At 41.1% G+C, this 19,670-nt stretch overlaps 1 protein-coding gene across 9 annotated transcripts in view; it reads right to left on the bottom strand.

Moving 5' to 3' along the window:
• MEF2A (myocyte enhancer factor 2A) overlaps positions 1 to 19,670 on the bottom strand; it is a 76,980-nt gene that overhangs the window by 4,421 nt on the left and 52,889 nt on the right. For 6 of the 9 annotated variants that reach the window (XM_085234383.1, XM_085234384.1, XM_085234385.1 and 3 more), the window contains 4 exons: positions 8,960 to 9,150; positions 7,370 to 7,393; positions 4,057 to 4,183; positions 48 to 174 (listed from right to left, as the gene is read on the bottom strand). In XM_085234383.1, coding sequence (XP_085090509.1) covers positions 48 to 174; positions 4,057 to 4,183; positions 7,370 to 7,393; positions 8,960 to 9,150 — 469 coding nt within the window. The remainder of the gene's footprint in view (positions 1 to 47; positions 175 to 4,056; positions 4,184 to 7,369; positions 7,394 to 8,959; positions 9,151 to 19,670) is intronic. The other 3 variants (XM_085234386.1, XM_085234391.1, XM_085234390.1) reach the window with 1 other exon arrangement.

The raw sequence follows: 19,670 nt of genomic DNA, 5'->3' as shown, positions 1-19,670 counted from the left end.
TCGAAGTTCCCCACCATGCAGTACTGCACTATTACAGATCTACTTACACGAGAGAGCTGAGGGTTGCTGGACCGAGATGGTGCTGCTGCCAGGCAGATACCTGCCCTAAAGACAGCATTCCTGGGGAGTTAAATCCCTGCAAGGCAGACAGGTCTGCGCTAGTCAAGGAGTAATCTGAGGGCAGAACAGATAAAAAAAGTGTATGAACAGATTTACTTACATGTACTTAACATCTACATACACATATATAAATATAGACAAACAAAGGCTTTCTGCCCAGAACAACAAAAGGCAGGTGGCCCAAAGGAGCCCACAGGTGACCACTTTGGTACCTGGAAAAAGTCCTCCCAGCTGCATTCTGCAACTCCTACTTACATGCCACTGCCTTACACAGCTGCTTCTAACCTCACAGGTGCAGCCTTCACACACACACATCTTACAACAAGTATTTGTTTCTGAAGATTTTAGTCTGCAAGGAAATCTCAAAATGAAACAAAAAAGGAAGCAGTAAAACAAGTCATAGAAAGGAATGGTGTTCCTGCTCTGAACTTACTGAACAAAACCTGACTCTAGTTCAGCTCCGGATCAAACCCATACTTCAGATGGGAGGCAGCAGTTCCCCAGACAGAGTGTGCATCTTTTGGCTGCTGCCTCTGCTACAAAGCATAGTACAGCCCTACAGCCCATCCCCACACCAAGCAGGGAACAATGCTCACTGCTGCTGGCCCAGCTGCTGAACAGTGAGGGCAGGGACTGGCACAGGGACTCACACCTGTGTGTGTGAGCACAGGGCCGTGCACCCACAGGGTGCTGCGAGCAAAGGCACTGCAGCTGGGAGCCCTAACAGCCCCTCTGCATGTGGATGCAGCCCTACCTTAACACACTGCATTCTCCCTCTTCCCACAACAGTGATTCATTATTTTACGTCTGAATAAATGGGCATCTCTGTACCAAATGAACTAATTTACAAAAGAAAAGCATTACTTAGAATATAACTTACTTAAATGAGTAATAGGAAAATCAACATGTTCCTGATCACCAGTCAAAGTCATGCTGTCAGTTCTGCCCAGGCTGTAATGCTCAGACAGTTCTCACTTCTCATTTGCACATGAGGAGTTATTTTCATTTTATCATCATTACCCTCTGCTTTTCTTTCAGGTTCGAAAAGAAAGCTGCTTGTCTGCCTTTAATTATCTTGTAACATCGCTTCCTTAAAATAATTTCTGGCATTTAGAGGGTAAGACAAAATGCTGGGAGTCAAACTTACATCACCCGCAGGGTAACTAGAAATTCCACTCACTCAAGTATTATTGTCTGATTGCTGTCCTAGCGTTGTCCTAAAATGCCAAAACCATTACAGTTTATCTCTCAGTCTCCCCCTGCCCATACACCAACTTGCTCTGTGTGCAACATGTCAGGGTTTTCCTCTCATTGCCCTATAGAGGGAGGCAAATGCAGTGCCAGCAGCCACGCTGCTCAGAGATGCATGGGCAGCACTGCATGAATCTCCATGAGGACGCTGGCAATCCTGGCTGCAGCCCAGCACACTACGCTGCCTTTTTGTTTCTTCTCAGCTGGCATTTGTACCCAGCAGTTATCTGAGATTTACTAGACAAAAAAAAAATCCAGCCCTCCAATGATGAAGACATGGACTCAACCTACAGCGCTACCGGAGCCGTAACCATCAGCAACACGTGGATGTAAGCCAGGCAACTATTTTGGTCCAAAGTCAAATTTCTTTTTTTAAGACCCCTGAAAGGCTCTGTCTAATAGATACAATTTCGAAGTACCTGGGAAACACTAAAGGCTAAAGAGCCTTTCACAAAACACAGCATTACCCAAAGGCCGTGGGCTGGTTTTTAGAATAGTTTCCTAGCAGTAACAGCACCTGGCTGCAGTGTGGGACACCACGTTCACTATGCGTGCTGCTCCCAAGCACTCAGTGCACAGCACTGCTCCACTTCCCAGCACTGCTGCCACACGGCGCTGCCTCCGACCGACACACGGCACAGAGGGAACAGCACGACTGCTCAGGGGCAGGAAAACAACAGCAGTCCTCTGAGCAGGCACAGGAACTGCTGGCTTACTGTAAGCAGCGATTAAACAAAATGTATGGACACTCATTGCAGCAGGAATCACAACCAGGTCTACATGTCCAGTACATTCATGCTGCAGTTTCTAATCTTAAACAAGAAACTAACAACAATTCTTCACTAAGAGCACTGTTACTGCAGCCCCATCCTGTTCACTGGCCACTCCAGCCCTTACCCCTCAGGGCAGCAACCACCTGCACACGTTTCTCCTGCACTCAGGTGCTCCTGCAGCAGAAACCTTTGACCCTTTCTGCAGCAGAAACCACTGCTGACTGAACAGCTCCTGTTCAAACCAAACTGCATGCAGTGGGTGCAGGGCAGTGCCTCGAAGGCAAACCAATGCAGGAGTACTAATAGCAGCTAATGGCACAATGATAATGTTGTAGGGAAGGGGAAATTAGACCAAAACAGATTCCAGTTGTGGAGCTGACAGATGGCTACAAGTAAGAACTAACAAAACATCTTGAAGTCCTTTAAAGCTTAAAAAAAATATATCAAAAAACAGCCAATGTATAAAATCCAGCCTTTTTGTCAGGAAAATGATTTTGAAGGGATGGCACTCGTTCTGCTCCCTCTTTCAGAACAGACTCCTGACAGTGTCCATCCTTGCAGAACACAAACACAAAAAGCCTTTGTTTAACTCGAGTTCTAGCTACTTTCCACATACACAAAATAAAGTTTCTTTGGATTTGCCCTGACCTTTGCCAAAGGCCATGCTTTGTTTCCTGCTCTTCCCTCTTGGGCTTTTTTGCCCAGCAGAGCCTACTGACGGGAGGAAAAGAGAAGAAAAGACAAAAGGGAAGAGCTCAGGTACCAGCTGCTCAGCCTGAGCTTTCACTGCCTACAGGACATGAGACAGCCCTGAAACAACTGCACGTGTGCCTTCTCAAAAAGAACACTGCCATGTTTAAAAAAATTGCTTAATTTCTAACACACCATACACATATATATAATAACTAACTGAAAGCCTACTAAGTAAGACTTCAACGTTACAATTGCCGACACAACGCTCCCCAGGTCAGAAATTCCTGTTATAACAGATATTATAGCATTTACATTTGAATGTCCTAACTAGATTACACCTAAAAAGAACAGCACACTGGGTAGCTATTTCCTTTGCTTTCCCACTTGCTTTTAAGCAACAGCTAACTTAACTCAGACCTAAAATCTTACACTTATCTGCGATGCAGTGTCTCTGTAAGTGCATTTGGAAATGGAACTATGCATCACAGACCAGCCCAAGTCCATCAGGTGTGGCCTATCAAGGAAATGATTATCAAAAACTCCCTTTCCTGTTGCATACAGGCTCTGTGACAAATGCAGAACCTCGAGAGCAGGCTCTGAGTTAACTCTGCTGATGTGGAGACAAAGCAGGAGGCACCACAGTCTGAGCTATGTTCCAAATGGACAAACCAACTGTCACGTTATCAAATTATCTGAATCACACTTTGGATAAAAAAGGAGTTTTAAAGTCCTTCAGACACTTCCAGTGATGAAATGCTGACTGTGCCCACCACCAACTCCCCGCCTCGCTCTGGAGTACACAGCCAAAGAGGTAGGGGCTGCTTTTTGAGAACTGGAAGTCCTCTCTGAATCCAGCTCCCTCGTGCCACGGGAATTCAGCAGAGTGCATGGCTCAGCACGCCCTGAAGTACCAACACTGTGTCAGCGTGAGGTTGTCATCTCACAGATGGACAGCGAGAACACCACAGCAATAAGGAAATGCATTCATTGTGTCTCTGCCTGCATTCAGCTGTGCACAACTTGACTGAAAGCTTCTTCCGTCTGTAAGTCCCAACGCTGACACATTTTACATTCAGATGGCTCATTTTTGGATGAATAAAAGCCTTCATTTCAACTGAGCAGCAAAATAAAGCCAAGTGTCACAGAAATGCAAATTTTCTGGGCTTATGAATCACAAAACCTGGTGCACCTGAGGAATCAAGGCACGCACAATGCTTACCAGTGTTGTAGGCAGTGGGCATGGCCGAGTACACGAGTCCCTGCGGCGGCAAGCTGGGAGTTGTCACTGATACCACGGGGGTGGCGAGGGGCTGCGTGGACTGAGAACTACTTATCCTTTGGGTATTCTATAAACGATGAAAAATAACAGCATGCCTTGTGATATCCGTCAGAGCAACAGAAACTTACGTGCTAATAGAGAAACAGCGCTCAAATAAAATGTGCCACTTTGCTTTGTATTTTAATTAGCAATACATAGCTCTCGTCAGGATGCATTTTATAAATGAACCTCAACATTTCAAGACTCAACCAAAAACGATCTCAGGAAACAGAAATGAAAAAGGTAAGACTCACTGGTCCCCTCCTGAGCATGCACACATCAACAATGTTCGTTTCAGCTGAAGCACAAGAACCAATGCACTTTCTTAGGGATACATACAACAATTCTCAGAAGTTCTTAGGTGACTGAAGGGGCTTCAAGCCTTATTTTTGAAGAGAATCTAATGCAGATGGTGAGGTGCAGTTCCATTAGGGAACAGACCCCACTTTCCAGCTGTTAATCTGACTGCCACATCTCAGCTGCCAGCTCTGGCCCTGTGCTAACTACACCTGCCCTGACAGCAACGCAGCGATGGTGTACGATTCTGTTGGTAAGACCTCGGCCAGGAAACAATCCTGCTGTTCCCATGGTTGCTGAGAAACCGGTGAAGCACTTGTTATAGTGCAGATACGTTTCAAAGCAAATGACATTTGAGTTAATGCAGAACAACTGTGCCTTCTGACAGGAAAAACAGCCGAATTCCATAGTCTCACATTATCTGTTCTCACTGTAGGCGTGAGCAGTCTTTCTTTGCCATATACTGGAGTGAACATCTGTAGCAAACATATCACTCACATTAAGCTCTTCAACAAAATTTGCTGTTTAGAAAACCTTACATTAAATATTGCGCTGAATGCCAGCAGACAGCAAAGTGCTCTGTCACAGACACACAGCTCTCCATGGATGCAATGCTGTGGGGTTTCTTTTTAAGCAAGAGATGCTTCATTTTACTGCCAGAGCTCCTAACCTCCCTTTCCTCGCATGTCGTATTCCTACATTCTCAAAGAACATTCCCCATTAAGGGAGCTGGAGTTCATACATTTTTAAGGCTATTGCCTGTATCCCTGTATCTCCTGTATTCCTGAAAAAAATGTATCTGCTACAGAAATGGTGGGATTTTTGTCTCTTTGGTAGAGTTTCACTTCCTAGCTTTAGACAAGTACACTGCAGCTCCCATATTAAAATCAGTGTAGCACAGCCTTCCAGCAGCTGCCATGCCATGCCTGGCCCCAGCTCTGCAGGAGGGCCCCGAACCCCACAGCCTCTGGGATCTGCTCCACTTCCCAGGTTCCAAAGCCCTAAAACCACAAAGTGAGTCTCACTGATTTTCTGTACAATTTATCCTTCTAAATCACTTAGGGACTTCTGAAAATCTCCACTAGATCGAGTTTATCTGGCTCTAAGATATGTTATTAGAGCAGATTTTTGTCTGTCAGGAATTGACCTTTTTACAAAGCTTTCTTGGATGGCAGCCTATAAAGTTGGGATTACTGCATAATGGAAAAGTTAGAGGAGTACACTGGGAAACAATCCAGGCCAAAGGATTTCCCCATGGGATTTTTTTGCTTTTTTGAGTGGATAATAAAGGTGGTTTTCGGAGGCGGTTTATTTCTGAACTACTCTGCCACACAAAGGTACCGAGATGTATCTGGATGTATCCAGCACTCGCTGCTCTTGCAGAGTCAGCCCCTTCCTTAAGCTGTGCACAGGACAGGGGACAGGCAGAGCTGGATGCTACTCCTTCACACTACCATTTCTGCTCTCCACGTTCCGTGTTCGGTTCCAAGCAGACCGAATATACGCTCACAGCTGCTGTCTGGCACTACATCAGCATCAGAAAGGAGCACAGGAGCAGCGATTCCCTTACAGGTGCCCTACATACTGCCAAGAGCTTGCAAGGAAGGCCCTGCTGTTTCTCAGTGCCCCAGCAGCCCGTGGCACAGCCGCTAGAGGGCCCGCTCTCCATGCAGCATCCGTACACCAGCCCTCCTCAGTGCATCATTTGCATCGCAAGGGGTGCAGCAGTTCTAGCAGGAGAATGCCTTAATTCAATTGCTTTTGCACAAATCCGATTTCTGACATTTATGCAATGCTATTTTGATGAAGAGTTCCTATGTTGAATTAAAGCTCTCCCTCTTGCACTGGAAACAGACACTCCTTACGAAGGTGAGAAGATGGTGGGGAACTGCTCTGCTAACAAGGCAGCCCAATGGAACTTACCAGCTATCACACCGGATTTCAAAAACACATTTCCCCTTACTTTTGTATATCTATTGCTTATATGTAAGGTAAAAAACAACCAAAAGCATGCATGTATTAAGAAACATATCTACGTCACTACATTTTCCATGCTTTCATGCAATTAGAGCCTCCTGTTAGCAACAGGTCCATGTTGGAAACCAGATCAAGTCGTACACTACGCAGAGTTCCTGGTGTGTCTTTAGGGCTGCACTGTGATGCAGCACCTCCTGCACGCTTTGTGCTACGGCAGCTGAACAATTTGGAAATTGCTCTAAAAATAAGTTACAAATTATTGTAGCCTTACGTTATTTTCCAGACACAATGCCAAATGTTAAAACCTTTTGGAAAAAAAAATAGCAAAACACAAATCCCAGGAGTTTCCTTTCAAAAACAAAGTATCGTTCCACTGGAAAAAAGGTAGAATAATACGTTTTGCAATTCTCCATTCCTTTTGGTAAACAGGGAACACCCCTGTGGCTTGATAATCTCACGCAGGATGAAATAATGCTAAACTCAAAAAGGTGACCTCATCAGCAATGATATCATCTCCATGCAGTAAGTAATACACGGCACACTTGTGTTACTATCTGAAAGCGTCAGGACTGAAGCCACCTTCTAAAAATATTGCAACAATTTAGGGGATAAGTGGTTGTTTATGTTTCATAAAACAAAGCACATCAAGCATGCTATACACATGGACAGTTACTCTGTAAGGCTCTTTTCCAATGTTCCCTCCAAGAAAAACAGAAATCGTTTCAGAAAAAAAAAAATTTACGAATGGAAAGTGCTCAACTTTGGATGTGAATTCAACTTGAATTGGTCCATTTTTAAGTCTGATAAACAATTGCATTTCAATCTGCTACCAAGGGAACACTGGAATCATTGAAAACACATAATAAAACTACAGTTAAACAGAACTGTAGTAAAAAGTTGCTGTCTTGCTGTGTCTCATCAAACAGGAGCCCAGACTCACCAACTCCAATTCATCCTCCTCCGTCTGTACTCAGCAAACAAGAGGGATAACACAGTTACTAACAATAGCATTGCTTTCAAAGATGAAAGAAAAAATCACGTTTGTGCTTTACATTTTTATTCATTTCAATTAATAATGCAAATTTGCCTCCTGACTCTGTGAATAGTACTGCTAGGAAGGACGTCACGTAATGCAGGTCGCTTGATACGAAATACTGTACCAAAGACATATTTTGGCAAAACTAAAGCAGGAAAACTAATAAGAGCAAGAACACAACTACACATTGACATCATATGCAAGTATGCAACACAGCTGTTTCTGGCTGCGTTGATGCAATACACAGTGAGCAAAGTAACCAAATATTTCTCACATACAATCACTGTGCCATCCCAGCACCTCTAAGAATTCTCCTTCCAAATTCCTCAGAAAGCCAGAAAGTATGTGGAATTTTGTCATTCCTGACAACAGCACAGTAAGTGGGTACTGTGCACTTGCAACGTTAGAACTGCACCGACACAACACTCTTTTTGTACCTATTTCTAATTATTTTAAAAATAATTTTCACTTTAAAATCTGTCTAGTGCATTTCCTGTCCTCCACACTTCAGTATTCCTAAAAAAAACCCTCAGCTTTACGAATCATTACTCCAAACATAACTGTAACTTTTGTTATTTGGATTAATTTTGTATTATTCATTGTGAATACCAGTGCAAATGTAAGCACCTGTGGTATCTCAAAAACAAACACAAATTATTTGGAGAGTACTTCTGTTGCTTATATCCTGCTCCTCTTGGTTATGGTTCATCCTTCCATACACAGAAAAGAAAGAACATCCATATCAATGTTCAAGAATTCTACGTGACAGTGAAAGACCAAAAGGATTTGGTCAGCCAAATGAAAGGAGGAATAGAGCAACTCTTCCTGACAGACCTGTTCTGCCCTCAGTGCTGTGGTTGCTTCATGCCTGACTCAGTACTTGGTGCTACGCTAAACCCAGGCTGAGCAAACATTATTACCAACATGCCAAGCTGCATAGTAGTATTGAAAGGTACACAAATGGGGCCAGAGACTGATCCTCATCACCCTTTCATGTCTCCATTGAAGATGGGACACGCAGCATAGCACACTGTGCCACGCAGGTTACACTCCAGTACGTCACACTGAACAGGAGTTTTTCTCAGACCATCATTACCACTGAAGCTATGTTTTATATCCCACAGACATTACAGTCCAGGAAAAACAGGTACAAATTTGCTTTGGAGCATGTTAATAGAGTTCGTATTAGCAATAAAATAAGCTATTCCTGCACAGAATAATGCATAACCCTTCTTAAAACCCACATCCTCCAAACCAGCTAAGTTCTCAGTGCCAAGTCGGTGAGGCATCAAAACAAAATCCAAATCTAAATCTCTAGGATTGCTCTCTTAACCATGTTTAGGTCAAATTGCTAGCTTACACTTTAAAAAAAAGGCTTTTCTATTACTGTAACCTACAGTCAGCAGATGAGATAGTGTCTTCCTGTGCGTGTGGGCAAAACAAGTCATTTTGACCCCAAATAAAACTAGCTACAGAACAAATGTTTTAACTTACCAGTGGTGGCATCATACCCTTGCTGGAGGGTGGGATGACAACACGGAGGTCCGGTTTGCGATTGTTCATTCCAAGATTACCTCCTCCAGGTGGAGGTGGAGACTTTGTAGGCATGACTTTGCCTAAGCCATTCCCACCGCCAGCAGTGCCGAGCAGGCTTGGTGAAGCTCGAGAATTCACAAACCCATTTCCTGAAAAACAAACATACCTTAGGACACACATACCTCAAGAGAAGGAGCCACAGAAAATCTTGGTGTGTGCACAAATTATACAATCTTTCTTTCATAAAACTTCCAATGCAAACTTCTGACAAGAGGAATGGCACAGAGTAACCAAACAAAAGGCGCTGCACCCAGAAGATCAATACATAAAGCTGGTATTGCCTTAAGGGCTCTGCATGGCAGCTTAAATGCTGAGAACAACTACTGTCAAACAACTGTTTCTAATAACATATATTGGCTTTGGTCTTCCCTTTCTCCAAGCTGAACTCTCAAGAAAGTGAGCTTCTGCACAGCCTCACTGCATCCTTACCCCCAACTCCACACAGAGCACCAACTATACAAGACTGCTGCCTCTGAGAATAAGTCTCCATTTCTACAATGGATTCTACAAATACATTTAGGATCTGCACGATGATTTCAGTTCCTACTCAACAATAAAATTAATTTCAAGTTACAATAATATATTTTGCCTGGTTAGTATATGTGGTAATGATAAGGAGAACAAATTCTTTCCATTTAAATTCATTCTCTGGGCACAGATATAAGTGTTGTTCATGTCCAGTGATTGATTTTACACAGGTCCCTACCCCTTACTCCTGGTGTGCATATGAAGGACAATTAGACAAGCCCCATCCTACATACAAGTCTGACTTCAGCACTGCAGTCTCCAGCAACTGACTGTGCTCAGCACACAGCCTTGAGTCTATACTCTGATGAGAAGAAAGTAACACAATACTGAAACAATTTAGTGCACAGTACTGCATTTTCCTGTAGCAATGGGAGAACATGTCACGTTCACTGCAGCATATTTATCAGAATTTTTTTTAGGCCATCATATAATGATTTTACCAGACTATAGCAACAACTCCCCAGATACCCACACCTTATTCAGCTGCAAAGGAAAAGCGTTAAGCGACAGGATTTTACAACAGGGAGCTCTATAGCTCACACTACAGAAGTTGTGTGTGCATGTATAAATAAACACAATTCATAATAACATTATGTTTATACTAACATTCCAGTTCTGAAAGCAGCCTTTATAGTCACTGTTCAGGGGAGTCTATTACACAAAGTTCTCTGTGTGGGAAATTCTCTTCTAATAGCCTGTAGTGCCATGCTGGCATGAATTTTGTATTATTATTCTAATTTGAATAGGCCCCTATGCCCAATCCAATTTTATTACATTAAATACATGTTAATCTAAAAGCAATTAAAATAAGAAAGATATCAGTGTCACATTGTACCTTCTTTAGTAAAATGCCTAATGCATTTTATAGCAAGGATGAAGAACAGTAACTATCAGTAGGACAGCACAACATTTAATGAAGGTGATACTGAGCTCATCTGTGTCAAGAACCCAGGGGTGAATTCACCAGGCTGCTAATGAGGGAGCCTCTCCTGTTACCCCAATCCTTAACACATGGGGGGATCTGTCAAATGCAGTCCTCATCTTTTCCCTGCCTGCTATCAGTGAACTTCATATATTACTTTCATCAGTTTAGCAGTGGAAACAGCAAAGATTAATGTAAGAATAACAAAGTCCTTATGCTGATGCGAAGACAGAATCACAGAATCAGCAAGGTTGGAAAAGACGTCCAAGATCATCCAATCCAACCATCCACCCATGGTCAATATTTCCCACTGAACTAAAGATGTCCTATTGAGTTTTATAGAGGTCTTTTGGAAACCAGTACTGCTAAATATTTTTCAAGAAAAATACAAAATGGTTGGGATGTACTGATCTAAAGTTTGCAAGCACAATTCTTGTTCACACGTCACTAAGCAGTACATTCACAACTTTCAAGTGAGGATTTCAAATTAGACTTCGTTGCTCTGTGGATTTCCTACTGTGCCAAATGCCTGACCATACATGGATGATCTGACATGTTCCTTTATTTCCAAGGCTCATAGGGAAAGGACGAGCTTTTCTAATTTAGTGCTTTCCTGAAGCACTTTTAGGGGAGGTAGGCGAATGAGTTTTCTGAGAATTGTACCATTTTACTCAGAAGCCAGGTAGGAAAGAAGGGATACAATGATAGCAGCAAGAAAAAGCTTTTTGTGCCAGCATTCTTCCTCCATAACCACATCAAAAATCTATTTCACAGTTAAAGTTTCTATGTTCTTCAACAGAAAATAACAGAATTTCTTGGGATGCTTCAAGGTTAGAAATAAAATTAAGCTAAACTGGGAAGTTTGCTTAGACTGGTCAATACAAAATAGAGCTAAGTGTACAGCTCAATAGTAGGAGAAAATTGGCAACTTTTCATCATGGGTTAGAAGAGACTTGCAGGAGCTCCAGGAAAAAAAAAAGCAAAAAACAACCCAACCACAGACACAGAGAAACCAAATCCACACAGAATTGGTTTATTTCCTAATTGCTGTGGCAGGTGTATGGGTTGCTTCATGTGTTAGGACATAGGAACAAAGCACAAGAGCATACAGAACAAGTACAGGGCAATTCCAATGTTATGTTTTAAAAGGTAGGTCACACAGACAAAGAAACCATAAAAATAGAAGTTCTGTGCTACCTCTGAGGTATCTGCAACTGTGGGACATCTTTATTAAGTAGATGCATCGATACCTATCCATTATAAATGAGAGTACACATTAGCTATGAAAAGCCCACACCGCATCGGGTCACAAAGCAAACCTCCCCAAAGGACTGAGCAGAAGCTAAGCAGGTCAGGAAAAAGATGCAAGGGAAGAGAGATTATTTGAAAACAGCTACACTTTTATCTAACTGTATCTAACACATTGTTACAGCATCCTCCATTTTATAAAAAATGACAGTGCGTTTAAAGACCTTACTGTACTAAAAGAGTTGGTGTTTTAATCTAATAACAAATAGAATGTTATCACTCAGTATGCTGTCAGTACTGTTACATGCAATGCTGTGGTGCTCTACATTGCACTTGAAGCCTCAGAACAATGTATCTCTTTGGAACAATGGAGCTCTGTACCACATTTCGGTCTAGCCTGCAACTCCATTTCCTGTCCTCTGTTTTCAAGTACTTTGGTAGCTCATGTGTTAAATCTGGACAGTGTCTCTCTTCCACACCCAATACAGTCATTTCCTGCAACCCTTATTACAAGGCTCTGCCAATCCTTCAGAAACATTTCATGCTTTTAACAGTGCTGTCAAAAACAACAAACTCTGTGCCATTGCCTCCTCCAGGCAGTCTGACTCGAGCAGCAGGGCAGAGTCGAGCATTTGTTCTGTCAAATGGCTGAACACTTTTTAAAAACAGAAAACAAGTGTTTAGAAAAAATATGTATTAAGAATGGGAAAAAATGGCAGAAGTGTACAACAGTACGGGCATTGACCTAAGAGAAGCATTTTGCTAAAAGTTCTGTTTCTTCTCTTTAGCAAACACTTAAGTATTCATACCTATAACTTGAAGAACCAGATGCTGTGGCTGCAGGAAGACTGTAGAATATTCATTTCTACTATGAAACTTTAAGCATTTTTTGTTGCTGTTGAAGATCTAACAAGAAAATTAAATTAAAAGCTAAGAGTGAGAGGATAACGAAAAGCACAGCATTTCTTGGAATAAGGTCAGGAGCCAGAAAACGATAACCATTACAGCGTGATGCAACTCCTCGGCACCCCGCCAAACTGAGGCTGTAATACCCCCATAAATTCTACTCACTATTTTGTATCATGCAGAAATTTTATCTATCACATCCAGTATACACCTTCCCCAAATACAGTCATTTTAAATTTAAAAACACCAAACTGAAAAATGGAAGCAGAACATAATTCCTTAAGCAAGCGTAAATTCAGGCTACTGCTTTTATTTCCATTGTAAGAGTTTTATTTAACTGATTTTTTAAGCACAACTATAAGCGCATTTTCAAGACACGTTTTTGGAAAACAGACCCGTGCAAAGATAAGCTCTCAATCCTAGAAATCATTTTAAACAAATTTTAAAATTCACACTTCAGTGAATTGCTGTGATAATAAACGTGGCCGCTGTCCATGAGCCCACTTCTTCAGCCTTCTTTCCTAAGCCTAAGTTTTAAAATGCAGCTATTTCAACAACAACTGAACCCCCTGCCTTCAGAAATGTAATGCAGCTTAATCTCATTTATAGTCCTCCAGCCCAAGATGAAGCATTCAATTACATGAGCCAGACTCATATATCACTGTACAAATCACATCAGCTGAAACAATGAACACACGTGGCTGGAAAGCACTCCATGTTCTTATTAATACTCAAGGAATAAATTACAGTCGTTGATGCTATTAATCTTTTTTTGTGGTTCACCTCTGGAGAAACTAAATGGCTGCATATAGTTCTGAAAAATAATCATGGACAAGGAGTGAAATAACATCAGATGAAGCAAAAATAAAAATGATAGCAAATAAATAGATATACAAGTGACATCATGGAAGCTGTCAAAAGTCACATAAATAGAAGTAAACTGAAAAGTACATTTGCAAACACTGAACCACTGTACCTACAGAACACCAGAGAAGTGCTCCTACATGAGACTTGGGTTGAGGATAAAGTTTTGAAACCAAATCTAACAATTGCATTTCTACTTGCAGTAGCTACTCAGTCTGTGTTCCTGAGTATGACAGTTTTAAGCAGGAATTAAAATAAAACTACAACAAACAACCCACAGCTGCAGCTCACCCCACTTTCAGATTTGCACAGAAATCTCTGCTGATGCCACCCTAATTTTATAACTCCACCTTAGTTCTCTGCTGCCTTTGGGAAGGCTGTATTGTAACATTTCAAGGGAGCTGAAATTAATCTATTTCCACAGATCTTTAAAAATCAATCCTTCAGATAATACTATGGATAGAATTAAAGTATAACTTTGACAGCAGTCAGTCTTTGAAACATGTACAATTCATACTTCTAATGGCAGTACTTTAGATATTAAAATGCAGCAAAAAAGACACACCATATTGCCAAGGAAATGCACTTTAGCAAAACTGGAGGGCAAAAAGTTTAAAAAGAAAGGTTGCTGGATTTTCCTTTTTCCTGAAGTTAAATGCAAGGATGAGAGAGAACTTTCCAGAATATTTAAGAGTTTAAATAGCCATCTTCAAGATAATGGTTGTTTATTCAGAACGCAGCAACAAAACTAAAACGAGCACATTGCTTTTGTATCTAAATGTTATCCAACTGCCTGAGAAAATACAGCAGTGGGAATGGGATAGATGCCTTCTAGGTCATTTCCAAACTACACAATTTATGTTAATGAAATCAGAGTTCTGCTTTCTGAATCTGTTGATTTCTATACATCTACACAAAACCATCAGAACAGAAGCCAGAAATGCTCTGTTCAGAACTGCTGAGGCCACGTGCTGCAGTATCCTGACAAGCTGACATTATAGCAATGCTGAGACTTCATACAGATCCACCTTTACACTTAAATTCAGATGGGAGATTAACAGTTCGTTATACACGTGGCAAATTGTACCCAGAACTGTATTATATGTCTTAGTAAATCAGAAATTATGGTAAGATACTCTGACATTTCAATTTTAAAAGTCCACAGGTAATTCAGGGGCTGAGCTGACCCATGCTGATGGGGCATTTTGCTACAACTGAAAAAACCTAAATGCTTTCTTCTACCAACATGTTTTTCCAAGCCAATTTCAGCCCATCATTTCTTGTGAACTGATCTAACGAGATGATGATGGATGCATCAAACTTGGTTCTGTGCTGATAAGCAGATCTGTGCCTAGCAAAGGAGACGGGTGCAGCGAACCAGCAGGTCTGCAGTCCACTCTCAGTAGTCCTCCTCGAGCAGAGCTTGGAAGCTGCAAGCTGGAAGGGTAAACAGGCTGCTCTCAGTGCTCTCCAGGCATCCTTCAACTTCTTCCTTAGAGAAGGGTGAAACACTGACTTGTATTTACCCAGGTAACCCTGAAGATCAGAGCAATGCAAAATATTATGCCAACACTATTGAGATTACAGAGCAAGAACCTCTGTCCACTGCATTTTGCATTACTTGGCAACACTTCCCATACAAGCTAAGAAGTGAGGAACTCTGCCCAGTGAAAGACCAGCTCTGACAGATACTACCTGTCACATGAAGAGCAAGTAGAGCAGATAAAGTAGTAACGTGCTCAAGGTTTACAGCTATTTACCTTGGGCAAAGCAATGCTATGCTGTTTATCTGGCACATATGATACGTAGGTTGCTCCAAAAGTAATGCCTCCTAGTTACTTCCATGGAAACAACAACAGACACAAAGAATGCAATAACACTACACAATAGAGCTAATTCTCAGCTACAAAATGCTATTTTTCCAACACAGTCACCATCACAGCTGTGTATTATCACCAGCAATGAACTAGAGCCTGCACACCATGCTCATAAAAATCTGCACCAGTGGAGGTGACCCAGTGTTGCTGTTGCCACTGCTGAAAGGCATCACCTACCACTTCTTTGTGCTACATTCACTGTTTGGTCTCCACAAACTCTCAGCAAGTGCTGATGAATGTCAATGGGTGACATTTTTCCTCATGGAAAAATGCAGTTCCATCCTTTTGCTTCATTCCTATTCCATGTCAGATGCCATTTTGTCACACAGCTCCTCTGCCATCCCACCAACATCTTTCTCTGACATTGTGGACCAATGTAATAAAACAGGAAGCATTAATTTTGGAGCAGTCTTCACATAAAATGGCGAATTTGAGTGTTAGGTAGAGGAAGAAGAACATGATTCCTTAAGGAAAAGGTTGATAGCACCAATTCAATTTAAAGCAAAACCACTGCAAGGGTTTTTTTCAGAGTTAGTTGTATACTTCTCATCGAGTGCTTTTTCATTTAGTAAGCAAAACATGAAGAGAAATGTATGCACAGGAAGCTATTTTATTACTGAAGCCTTTTGGTGCATGCTTAAGAACTGCAGCATAACAGTCATTTGACTTAACAGACTTGTGAAAGGTCACTCTGTTTTATCCTCAAACACATAGAAATGGTCGCCCAGTCAGACAAGCCCTCGAGTTAAAGTGAACCATTTTGCTGGCGTGGCCTTTCACACTTCCCTGTCTTGATCCCCTCCTGAACTGCAAGGCAGTTCACAGGTGTAAGCAAACTGTCAATGCACCTCTGCATAATCCTTCCTGCTGTCATGACACCATGATCAAAGATGACACATGATCTAGGCTGGCTCTCAGTAGGGATCCAGTAGCTCACAAGACACAGCTGTTCAGGCAATTATATTCTTCAGCTCTAGTCCAAAGAAATTCAATACACCTGAAGTTACTTCATGTCCTCAGAATCTGAAGATCAGTGAGGACATGACATAAGATAGATCCGGAATGAAGTGAGAAAGTCAGTACTCAGATGACTCTATCTTACCCATTCTTTCTGATGACAAAATTGTAAAAGGAAAGACAATTTCCCAGATGAACTGGGCTCACAAACCACACTACTGACTGGAAGGGCTACTTCACTGACAAAGATACCTGTAAAAAGATATCATGTCCCCGCATTATAAAGACTCTCCAGTTCCAAAAGCTCCTTCAAAAACATCCATTACTGGGAAGTTCTTCAGGAGCTCACCATAGTTCAAAGGTATCAGGGTTTCTTTGGCATGCAGCCCAGGCAATGAAGGCCACAATCCTAACGGGCCACTCTGGTATTTTGCATGGTTATAGTTCAATGCCTCACAAGAGAAGTATGGGAGCAGAAAGTAGAAATGGGCCAACACTGGTATTTCTTTTAAGGTTTTCCAATTCTTACAGTCATCTAGAATAGGACAAATTCAATAGCACTGAACTTTGCTGGCAAATACCACCAAATCTTCTGGAACATAGTAAGGTAGGCATCCTTATGATAAACATGAAGGTGATCTGTCCATGAAGTGTCCTTTCAGTTTTAGATCAAAGAATTTCTCCCCCATATTTGGATATTCAGAGCAAGTGACAATATATTTTGGCTAACAGAAACCACAGACTTTTGAAAAGAATGATACGAACATGCAGCATGCATTCAAACCATGATAAAGTTGGTAACAAACAGCAAACTGTACACATCCTGGGGATACAGGACCCCTGAAGCATATTAGATGTCCATCATAAACTGAACAGGGTTAGTGCTGACTACTGGCAATACCATCATAAAAATTCTAGCTGCAAAATATTTAATTAACAACAAAAATCTTTGCTCAAAAGCAAAGACTCAAAATGTAGGATCTTTTTCCTTCTCTCAAAACTGATACACTTGCTAAGTGAAAAGGATCTGCTGAAGTTTTCATATGATGGGTTAACTTCAAAAAAAAACCTCAAAAAATGTAAAATAGATTTCTCAGAGTTATGACAGCTGCATGCAAAACGATCACAAAATTTTCTGTTCTAAACATAAAAAGCCACCTACCAATCTTCGCTACAACACACAGATATTTTTATTCATCAGAAAAAGTTACTTTCCACAGAAGAACTGTTGTTGGCAGATTGACTGTTAAAGTAAATCATCTATTCTAATCAAGATGCATAGGATATGAGGGAAAAAAAGTTCCTCATGTGAATTAAATGAGCCATTTTATGCAAGATTTTACCATGAACTACTTCCCAAGATAACCTCTACTTGTTTTTCACTCAGAGGCATAAATGTGTAAGCATCTTTCAATTAAAAGAGAGCAAAATCAAATGCTCAAAACTTCCTAACGGAGACTCAGAGCTGCTTTTCCCTTTGTTTCAGTCACTGAATCGCTGAGGTTGGAAAGACCTCCAAGAGCATCTGGTGCAGAGAATATCAGGAAATATGGGTACTGTGAGTACCACCTTGATCTTTGGCATCTCTACAGAGAGCTGAAAAATTAACATGACCTTCCACAACTATATCTATACCAGAATTCTCCACTCTTGGCAAGTATAAATGAAATTGGAAAAAAAAAAAGGGCTAAAAAAAGGCAATGCATTTTGTTTAAAGTGAATTCTACTGTAAATATAACAACAAACTAGAACAACTGTTTTTTGCAGATATTAATTGAAGTATACTCTTAATAAGCAGCAGCCAAGGCTCAGTCTATTTATGCATGCTTTCTCAATTTTGTTTGCAACTGAGAAGGTTACTGTGCCCCTGACAGTATCTGAAGGAAGTCATGCCACATTCTAGTGGACTGTGGAGCTCCAACAACTTTACAGACCCTGTAATTTAGTACTGTGGTACTAACAAGGTATCTGCTTTTTGCTAGAAGTACTTCTTACAGATTTTCCACTGTTCTTATATAGCCACAACTCCTATTTAAATGAAAATCTTTCTAGAAATGAGTGGGTATGTGTGTAACATTTTGGGTGTGATGTTCTGGAAAGCAAGAGATAAGTGATGCATTTTGACTTTTCACATAAACTATTAATAAATGCAAGAAGGAAAGCATTTCTACTGCATTAAATATGTTCACCAAGCTACTGAAAATTGGTATTTCCCTCGTTTAATACTCCATAGCAAGTGCTGTAGAGAACTGTCTTATTTTCTTATTGACAGGAGTCTTAAACCTGCAGCCACTGTTACTAAAGCTTGATTTTGGAAAAAATGACTGAAGTGTCTTGATAATAAACTTCCTCCAACTAGAGAATCACAGAATTGTAGGGGCTGGAAAGGACCTCCAGAGATCATCGAGTCCAGCCTTCCTGCAAAGCAGGTCCCCTCCAGCAGGCTGCACAGGTAAGTGTCCAGGCAGGTCTTGAATATCTCCAGAGGAGACACCACAACTGCCCTGGGCAGCCTGTGCCAGTGCTCTGTCACCCTCACTGTAAAGAAGTTCCTTCACATATTGGTGCAGAACTTCCTACGCTCCCAGAAACACTACAGAAATCAACATGAGACCTCCACAGTTTCTAAAAATTGTTTTTTCCTACTGTTAAAGTGTTGCTTACTCAATGGAAGCCATTCTAAAATATTTATTTGCTGCATATAGCCAAAGAATGGAGAAAGAGTGGAAAGTCAATCCCAAGCTTTCAGCATGCAGTTTTTTTTATTTATAAATCCTATCAACTGAGGATATCTTCAAAGAACTTCTTCTCAAGTGCCACATTAACTAACCAGTGGGCAAATACTGGAAGGTCAAGAGATGCTCCTCTCATTTCTTGCCATGAACATTTATCGAAGACAGCTGTAAGTGCTTCCAAAATTGGCTCTCAGTTACCAAGACATCTCAAGGAATGGAAGCAATATGAAGAAGGTGGGTGAGCTCTCATTCATTTTGTCTATCTGTAAAATTCAGTGGCTGCCTGATCACTATCAGAGTATTAAATTTTGTCTAGGCAAGACAACGATTTATTTACCTGAAAAAGCGCTATTATATCAATTTACTGAAGACCAAAAAATACTGTGAATTTGATTCTTTGGCAAGGTCTCTAATTCATATTTGAAAGAAATGCTGAACATCTTCCAAAATTAAAACTGAACCTTGCTATTGTTTTCCAAGCTGTTTTCATCCAACAGCTAGAAAATAATTAGCAAGATATGCATAGCAATACAAACAACACATTCTGTATTTTCATCACTTTGATAGGCACC

This window comes from Meleagris gallopavo, chromosome 12, assembly GCF_905368555.1.
Source record: "Meleagris gallopavo chromosome 12, MGAL_WU_HG_1.1, whole genome shotgun sequence".
NCBI lineage: Eukaryota > Metazoa > Chordata > Aves > Galliformes > Phasianidae > Meleagris > Meleagris gallopavo.
The sequence above is the reverse complement of the archived record's forward strand: the minus strand, read 5'-3'. Positions and strand labels throughout refer to the sequence as shown.